The 9,983-nt window shown below is 41.9% G+C and overlaps 1 protein-coding gene across 1 annotated transcript; it reads right to left on the bottom strand.

Annotated features, from left to right (window-relative positions):
- Positions 1–1,241: 1,241 nt before the first annotated feature.
- LOC131696088 (uncharacterized) lies at positions 1,242–9,301 on the bottom strand. The gene is made up of 4 exons (XM_058984621.1): positions 9,172–9,301; positions 7,332–8,716; positions 3,913–7,155; positions 1,242–1,409 (listed from the first exon to the last, which is right to left on the bottom strand). Exons 1-4 carry the CDS (start codon positions 9,185–9,187, stop codon positions 1,242–1,244), a joined length of 4,812 nt encoding a protein of 1,603 aa, XP_058840604.1. The 5' UTR covers positions 9,188–9,301.
- Positions 9,302–9,983: the final 682 nt, after the last annotated feature.

The raw sequence follows: 9,983 nt of genomic DNA, 5'->3' as shown, positions 1-9,983 counted from the left end.
GCGAAGTTTTTCGTCTCAATTCCATTATTTTAAACTAGTGGAAAAAACAGAAAAACCGAGGCACTGTCATTGAAATCATTTGCTCGAGGATTTAGATTATTAGTGAAGAAGCAGTTTTAAATTAATTAGTTAGTAAATTATTTCAAGAACATAATAAATTCTAATCTTTCATTCCTACAAAGCATCAATATAAGTATTCTTCTAGAGATGGCTTTTCAATTGCTGTGGCAGTTCAAAACATCAAGCATTCCACTTTCCAAATTGGTTTCAAATTTAAACCATAAGATACCAGAAACTTTAAAATCACTTCAATCTAACAAGTATCGTTTGTCGTACGACTAGCGTATCTTCCGTTGGTGCCTGGTGTGCTCATGTGTGAATCACAAACATACACAGTGCATCAATCGCGAACGATAAAGTTAGTCTTTTTGCGCAATTCTCCGTTGCCTCGTTGAGGATCTTATTCCGTACCGCATGATTGACAAAGCGCAGCACAGTACCTACGTAAACCCGAAAGGAGAGAGCGGTTCGATATAAAGTTTAAGCAAACTTGGCCAACCCGAGCAACTTCGTTCGTTCGAAATTTACTGTTTTGTGAATATTTCCTTCGTGCAAGTTGTCGCATCGTTTATGAGTTCCCCATCGTACCATTGATTTGATGTCATGTCGTGGTTATAGCTTTCCAGCAGTCGGTAGTAGTAGCTAGGATACCTTCGAGGGATCATATCGAAACGAGCAACAGCGAAATGCGGGAGAAATTTCTCCGCTAACTTCAATTAAAACGCTGACGGATGAGAGGTTTCCAGAAGTAAATATACGTAAGGTACATAGCAGGAAGCAGTGGCATAAAGTTTCCCTGCCGCAGCGTTAGATATGGCGTAGCATGCTTCGTAAGAGTTTTCATGCAATGCACAGTAAGACGAAAGATAATACGACTGGAACCAGCCAAAATTCCGGTTCATTTTCCGGCTGAGCTAAGCTGGGTAGGCAGCTAGCCGCTATCCATTGCAATATTTGACGCCAGGCGGAGAAATCCGAGCAGATCAGATAGGTGTAGTGAATCGCTGGATCCAGTGTGATTCTGTTCGGAGGTTTGAATTAAAGCGGGTTTTTGTCTTCGTCTAGCCAGTAGAACTCACCGGCTGTTGCTGTTCACCGGCAAGACAGTAGCTACAGTCTGTCTTCCCGTCCGGAGGTTTCTCCCGCATGTGAATCTCCTGCGTTTCCTGGTACTTGTAGTGCTAGTTGCGCTGGGGACATTCCAACGTTTTGCGGGAATTCCCCGTGGAAATGTTTGGCACGATGTTGCTGTTGCGGGAAGCAGCCGTCGGTCCAGTCTCTACTCTCTTGACGCTTATCTGATGCTCGCTCTTGAGTTTTTCCTTCAGATCCAGCACATCCGGCTGAAGCTGTTGAACGCCATCAATTGCTTGTAGAGATCAATTGGATTGTACGTTTTGGCAATTTGAAGATTGCTAGATCCGGCCGCTACACTTCCGTTAATGGCGCTTCTGTACGTCTTGACGGCTGGCGTTCAACTCGCTTGCAGTTTGTTGTCCATGTCGTAGAGCTTACTGCTGAGTGTGATTTCTCCTGCTGTTCAGCCGTCTATGGAAACAGTCCTTCAATGTCTGCTTCTTTATTCGAGCAGCCTAGATAAGAAGCCGTGTAGTGTCGGTACTCGTTGGTTCAACTGGGTAAGAATTACACTACGGACCACATGTTTCGGTGGTAAACACCCACCAAACAGGGAATACCAATTCCATAATGTCATGCGACCTGTTCAAAATGTTGAGAAGGGTTTGAAATGGATTCCTGCTCCCATGTCATAAGAGGCGACTGCAAACAGGAGTCCCTGAGAAGGTGTAGTTCCGTGTCGAAAACATGATTTCTGTAGGGTCTAAAATATGCTAGTCGCACTGAGCATTTTGAGTTTTGCCCTTACTGATTTTTGCGAATCTCTGACACAGTGTACCATTATTTTCTTCGCAAATCGAGGGAATCAGATGATCCCATGTAACCCCGAGAAAGGCAAGGGGTCTCAGAGGCCCGGCTAGTTACAGTTCCAGTTGAAACTACAATGCACTTGTAATTTGAAATATAAATGATCGAGCTTTTTCGAGCTTTCGATTCTCTCACTGGTAAAACGGCTTTTGATTTCATTCTGTCTTAGAAGCAAAGATTCTTGAAGTCACAATTTTAGCTTGCCTTTTTGAGGGTTAATCGTGATATGGCTCACTACATGTGTGCACATACCAACTTGCTTGGTGTCCACTAGTTGTTTTGCAATATATGTTGGAATTGAAATGTACTGTTATCGAAATTAACAAGGGCTAGAATAGCACAAATCAGTCTCCAGCATAAACGTACAGCAACCATGGATCTATCTCGACTTATGCAGGAGGGCAAAGCTTCCATAGCATTGGTTCACGAACCGTACTACCATAAAGGAAACTTCTTTATTGGAAAGTTAATTAACGCTTTCTTCAATGTCTCGTGAAATGCCTCGTGCACGCATTCTTGCGAATAGGGCTATTAACGCGTGTCTCAAATCGAAGCTTACAACTCGCGATATCTGTGCGGTCACAGTTACGTTGACTGTCAATAGACTGTACGTTGACTATGTTACAGACAAAAAGTATATATATTGTTCAGCATATCTGCCCCATAACGAGTCATCTTCTTCTGGGGCCCTATTCTTACAGTCACGTCACTTATTGACAAGAAGCAAATTTCCTTCTAGTCACTTGCTGACGTGACTGTGCGAACAGGGCCCCTGATGATTTCAAAAGCTTTGTATCATATTGTAGCAGAACTAAATTTCATGGATATTGTTTCTCAAAATCGAAAGATTTTCCAAAAAGTCAGAGATGGTTGTCGTATCCAAATTTCACAACGATGGTACAAAACTTCCTATCGTCTCAAAAGTCGTACACAGAATGAGAGTCAGAATTCCGTACTTCCTGTTCGAGCAAGCGATCACTTTGCGTTCTTCTTCCTGCTAAAACGCATCGATCATTTCGTTTCGTAATTGCGCGTTTGCGTTTGAATACATGGTTGCCAGTTATATTTAGTAACAACACGCATGCTCTGTAGAATGATTTCTCAAATGATGGAAATAGAACGAATTTGCCATAAAGGTTTCTTCGTTATCACAACTTGTCATTTGCTGTAAATAATTGGTAACTATAACATTTCTACGGCACTACATCCGCCCCCAGGAGTACTCTTCGTATCTTGCGTCATATTTTTGATGTTGCTGTTAGACTTACCATTTTCAGTACATAGAAACAAAACATAATTTAAATTTTTTCCGTCTTCTGCCATCGAAATCCGTTTTGCGATTATGTATGCACCTTTTTATATTATCTTGTATCAGTTCTAGATCTGAGTAAGTTTTACACAAATCTTGGTGTAATTGATGAACCGTGCAACAGATTGATGTCAAGTGCGGCCAATGTCATATATACAGGTGTGGCGAAGATGGCACTTTGGTAAATTCGTAAGATGAATCTTACATGAGTGGAGTGATCACAGTATAAATCGACTTGCTTTCGTCATACCGGTCGTTCCGGTCTGCCACACCTATATATATACAGCATTGAAGTGCGGCAACAACCGAAAAAATAAATTGAGAACTGTCAGTCCGTTAGATAGGTAGAAACCAGGGTAGATTCTTATAGTAATTTAATTCTAAAATTACTGTTAGCTTATTTATTCTGTCAAATAGTTTAGTTTTTTTTGCAGTAGTTCAGTTGTGCTCTTTTCCCGCGGTGCATTAATTTCTATTCTGCTTCTGGATGCTGTCGGGGATCAATAAAACACTCGGTAAATGTACTCTTCGTCAAATCTCGCTGGAGGTCTCAAAGAGGACCGTTGTCGCAGGTTCCTGGACTCTCCTTCAAGTGGTACTGGATCGGCAGTAGTGGCTTCTTGTGTGTACTGTGCTTGCTTTTCGGAGTCAACTGTTTCATAAGACAGTCCGCCAGATTGGTTCAAAACCGGAGTTGGTGCTAGTTTTACATCTTGTACGTTCCTAGCGTACTGAATTCCCGATCTGCTCATTAGGACGACCTTTGCTCCATCCCTGGCTACAACTTCAAACCGATCCGATGAAAAGGTGGGGTCAGTTTTATTCTTTTTCTTGTGCGCCAGTAAAACGGTATCGCCAATGTCTATTTTGCTATCCTTAGCGCCGCGCACCCGGTCAGCATATTGCTTGGATGCAAGTTTCGTTTCGGTATCCCGCTCATAAATAGTTGTGCGATCAAGTTTGCTGGAATCGCAGTAATTAAATGATTTCGTAAGACCAGGAAAATTCCCTTTGTACTTCCATCCAACCATAAGTTCAAAAGGGGTAACCAGTAGTCGGGAATGCGGAATTAGTGTGTTATGCCGGTGCACGTATTGTTGCAATGCTAGGCGCCAGTTTGATCCGTCCAATTTCGACGCAGACAAGGCTTTGATGATACCTGAATTTTGTCTTTCCACGGCTCCGTTGCTCTGAGGACTGAGTGGTACAGATTTTCGTACCTTAACACCTCTGTCTTCCCAGTATTTGACGAATCCAGAACTCTGGAATGGAGGTCCATTGTCGCTCTGTATGACTGACGGGTATCCCCACATTCTGAAAACTTCGTTTAGAGCTGAATTTGTAGATACAGTATCAATTGTCTTCATTTCTACTACATACAGGTAGCGCGAATACGTATCAATTACTACCAAAAACTCTCCGGTTCCAAAGGTAGGTACTGCGAGAAAATCTACTTGCAACATTTGCCATGGGCCTTCGGGTAATTCTCGAGAGCAGAGAGGCAACGGTGGGTTACGTCTTGAAAGTTGAACACAGGTATTGCAATCTTTCATGAAGCGAGTTATCTCTGTGGACATCCTGGGCCACCAGAAGTACTCACGCATTACTCGCTTCATTGCCACTTCTCCGATATGTCCACCATGTGCAGACTCGAGGGCTTTTCTTCGCAGAGTGTTTGGTAGTATCACTCTGTCGTCTTTGAAGACCATAGAGCCTAGAGAGCGTAGATTAGGTTTCTGTGCCTCATACGGACGCAGATCAGCAGGCCATTTGTTCGACATTAATGCTTCTCTAACGGATAGTAATTCGCTGTCATTTTCAGATGCCATTTCTATCTCATTCCAAGTGATAACCATGTTACCTGAATCTAAGGAATAAAGGTAGTGACTTTCTTTATCCTCTTCGAATGGGACCGACTCTTGTGTTGCTAAAATGAGTCGTGACAAAGCATCAGCAATATTTTTATTTCCGGGTACTCTCTTGATTTCATAGTCGTATGGCTGCAATCTAAGTGCCCAACTTTCTGCCCGTGAAATTGCACGTTTGCCCAAACGATGATTCGCGTCGAAAATATATTGTATCGCTTCTGCATCCGTGCGAATAGTGAAAGTCCTGGTTAATAAGTAGTAGGAAAATCTTTCTACACCCCAGACAACTGCAAGAGCTTCTTTCTGAGTCTGAGGGTATCGTTTTTCCGAAAGAGACAATGATTTGGACGCGCAGGCTATAACCCTTGGAAGGCCCATTTCGTTAATTTGAGTAAGTACCGCTCCCAAACCAACAGGCGAGGCATCTACGAATAGTTCTATGCGGTCGGTCACGTTGTAGTATCCGAGCCTTTTTATGGAAGTTGAAATTTCGTTTTTGAGCTGGCTGAATTCTTCGTTTTCTTTGTCAGTCCAGTAAAATGTTTCGGAGTTCGCGAGATTTCGTAGGTGTTCAGATTTCGTTGCTCGATGGACAATAAATCTGTCCACAAAAGTGATTAACCCCAGAAAACTTTTCACTTCAGCGGTGCAATTTGGTTGCCTAAAATTTTTAATCGCTTGGGCTTTTTCTTCCTCAATTTGCCAACCGTCAGGAGTGAGTTGAAAACCAATGAATCTTACCGACTGACTTCCAAAAACGCACTTGTCTTTGTTTAGTCTGACATTATGGTTAGCAAGACATGCGAGTACATTTGCCAGATTTTCATCGTGTTCTTCTTTTGTGCCACCAAATATCAAGCAATCATCCAAATAATTTATACATCCCTTGCAACCAGCCAGAATGGTTCTTTGTAGTGTCTCCTGAAATATATCAGGGGCATTGCATAGGCCAAAGGGAAGCCTGACGCACCGAAACATACCGAATTCGGTAAAAAAGTTTGTGAGGTGTCGCGATTCTTGATGCAATTCTATATGAAAAAATGCATTCGAAAGGTCGATTGTAGAGAACCACTTGGCTCCATCAAGCTCAGCCACTATCTTCTCCAGTGTAGGTATCGGAAACGGCGTTCGTTGTATATAGCGATTTGGTCCACGCAAGTCGATGACTAGACGAATGTCATCTTTACCTTTTGGTACAACTAACATCGACGAACAGAACGAAGTATCCATTCCATCTACTACTCTTTCGATAATGTCCGCTGATACAAGATTCTGCAGCCTTTTTTCGACTAAAGGTTTAACAGCCAGCGGAATATTAGTGAACACAGTCCTGCATGGCGGTTTCGATGTATCATAGTAGATTTTGACTGGTGGGACGTTGAACTTGGGAAATATTCCGTCGAAAGCAACCGTTGCAATTTCACCTGGGTACAATTCATCGAAAGCATGCTCCGCTAGAGGTTGAAGGGGAACTTGTAGACCCAGCATCAGTATACTATATCGTGAAGCTGTTGGCCTCCCTAGTAAAGCACGAGCTTCCTTGACTACATAGAACTTCTCGATATAGGTTGGTCTGTCCCTGGATACATAGAGGGGAGCATGGAAAGTTGCCAAAACATTTATGTGTCCTTCTGTTGCATATGCCTTTAGAGATTTATCCGACTTGAATTGAATGTTTAATAATCCTCTTTTGTAATTAATGTCCGCAGTTAGATCCTTGAACATAGCTTCCGTACAAGTATTCACTTGTGCTCCGGAATCAATCATGAAAATACATTGCATGCCAGATACAGTTGCAGTGATGATAGCGTCATCTCTCTTAATGACCTGGTCATTGTTGCTAGGGTCTGTGATCTGGGCAATATTCCAGATTGAAATCTTTCCAACTGTATTAGGTAAGACATTGAAACCGTCACTGGTTTTGCAAGTAGGGTTGTGTAATGTCGCCAAATTTCGTTCGGATTTCGGACGCATCTGCAGAAAAACGTGAAACACAATTGATCAGTTATTTTCTATATTTTTTTGGTTATCAATCAATTTAGAAACCGTACATAGAGTTGATTTTTTTTAATTCTTTTTTTTTTAGGTATTGTTAGGCTATTATATAGTAATGAAGGAGTAAAAAATGTTTATTCAGTGGATTCACTTACTGGTTGAATAGATTCCGTGTCGTCTTTCACTTCATCTATTAGTGCTATCTTCCGAGGAGTATTTTCCAATGGCTCTGCTGTTGGTCGTTTAATACCTGGACCATTACTACGTGAACGACACGCTCGTTGAATATGACCATTAATCCCACAATAGTTACACTTTTTGTCTCTGTGACTGCAGTCATGTGCTGCATGATATATGCTATTACAACGCCAGCATTTTTCATTTCGTGATGGGTGCAAAGAAGTGCCACCAGCAGTGTAGTACTGTCTACCCCTTGGAGCTCGAAATCCACCTCTAAGTGGCCTGTTACCGTAGTTTTGAAAATTGCGCTGTGGATTAAAGTTGAATGGGCGGTTCGCGGACTTTGAAAATGATGCACTAACGGATGCGACGACTGCGTGTCCTGGGTTTGCATACTTGTTTCGAACAAACTCCTCATTTAGCTTAATTGCCTCGATCTCGCGCACTTTGTCGACGAGGTCTGTAAAACATTGTTTGCGGCTCAACATTTTCAGTGATGCTGTCCGTACTTCACAGTTTGTAGCATGTTCGGCAATTGTTGCAACAATTTGCTCAAATTCTTTTGACCCCTCGAACTCACACAGTCGAGCTACTGATCCGACCCGTGTTATGTACGATAAATCGGATTCATCTGGCTTCTGGTTCAACAATGCTAGCTTCCGTCTCATGAGCATAACGTCGGATCCAGATCCAAAATAGGACTTTAGCCTGGATATTGCATTTGCGAATGGAAAATCATTAACATTGGGGTCTTCTTCCACCGATCTTGTGTTCCTGAATATTTCAAGAAGTCTCGCGCCGGACTTAACCTTGAAGATCATAAACTTGGTAACTTCGTCCTCTATTCCAGCTAACGTCATAGAGTCCACCAAAAGATCTTTCCATGCTTCAAAAGACTGACGATGGATTTCACCATCTTCATCCGGCTTACATTCGGGGATGTTGATGGAAGAAATGGAAAGCTGGTTAATTGATGTGTAGAACCTGGATTCTTCCAAGTTCGATGCACCTGGTGCCCTACGGGTGCTAGAAAAGCGATTGTCTCTCTCGAAATCGGATCTGCTGGCATCCCTTTCCGTTAGACCAGCTATTAGCTCCTCGTTCATTCTTCTGCTTTGTTCAAGTTCCTCCATTAGTTGTGTGCTTCTTGCCTTCTCTGCCGCTAGTTCGCGAGATAATTGTTCCGTTTTGTCAACCTCCTGCTGTTTCTGCGACAGCACTTGTTGTGTCCTCCCCGGCACTAGATTTTCTGTTTCACCCCGTATGGGTGGTATGTTCGCAATATTAACTGACGACGCACGTGTCAAGTCTTTCATCCGGTAGCATTTATTTTGTTTATTACTGATCTGCAGTGTCATATCTAAAAAATAGGATTTTTTTAGTTTTCCGTATCATTTTTGCTCGTGCATAATTGGATTTCGTGTTAAGATCGTTTCACTCATACACCGACTCTAGTAAAAAAAATATTTAAAAAAACGCCATTTCGTTCAATTCTTTTTTTTTGCTGAGACCGCATCGCTCATGCACAGATTAATTGTGTTAAAGTCCGCTTCGCTCTAACACATTTATTTGTTTATTTTTAATGAGACCGCTTCGCTCATTTTTGTACTGAGACAGCTTCGCTCAAGCACTTCTTTTGTATTGAGACCGCTTAGGTCGAACTGGATTCAAACAACCAAATTACTGAAGTATTAGGTCTTTTTTTCTTTTTGTTTGCTGATTTCTCTTTCTTTGTCATTTGTTTTGTATATCGAAGCAATTCTATGTTCAATATACGCAGTTATTAAATGGGCTTTGATTTGGCACTCTACTTACCTACAGGCTCCGCCATGTCGTATCCAAATTTCACAACGATGGTACAAAACTTCCTATCGTCTCAAAAGTCGTACACAGAATGAGAGTCAGAATTCCGTACTTCCTGTTCGAGCAAGCGATCACTTTGCGTTCTTCTTCCTGCTAAAACGCATCGATTATTTCGTTTCGTAATTGCGCGTTTGCGTTTGAATACATGGTTGCCAGTTATATTTAGTAACAACACGCATGCTCTGTAGAATGATTTCTCAAATGATGGAAATAGAACGAATTTGCCATAAAGGTTTCTTCGTTATCACAACTTGTCATTTGCTGTAAATAATTGGTAACTATAACATTTCTACGGCACTACAATGGTGTTTATGAGATAGCAGTTAAAGCAGTTCTTTATTGCCCCTTCGATTCACACTTGCCAAGTTTTATCGATTCGCAGCTGAACAATGTTCACAATTTTCATTCTGGTGATTCGGACTCGTGGTTTCCACTGAATCGGTCAAGTGGGCAGTTGACATCTTTTCTCTATACAAATCCCTTGCTACTGCAAAAGGGAATTGATATTCTCAAATATGTTTTGAACAAAATTATACTTTCCAGTCTTGCTGTCGGGTATTCCGAAAGCATGACAAGATATAACTGTTAGATTGATTCCCAAAGGGGGGCGCTCAAGCTATGAAGATGCCAAGAGTTTTAGGCCCATCAGCTTAAGTTCGTTTCTTCTAAACGCTTTGGAAAGGAATCCATTAGATCATTACATCAGGAACGCATAAAATGCAACATGAATATCAGTGTGGGAAATCCACGATCACTCTGCTTCA

Source organism: Topomyia yanbarensis, unplaced genomic scaffold (assembly GCF_030247195.1).
Source record: "Topomyia yanbarensis strain Yona2022 unplaced genomic scaffold, ASM3024719v1 HiC_scaffold_705, whole genome shotgun sequence".
In the NCBI taxonomy this organism is placed as follows: Eukaryota; Metazoa; Arthropoda; class Insecta; order Diptera; family Culicidae; genus Topomyia; species Topomyia yanbarensis.
The sequence above is the reverse complement of the archived record's forward strand: the minus strand, read 5'-3'. Positions and strand labels throughout refer to the sequence as shown.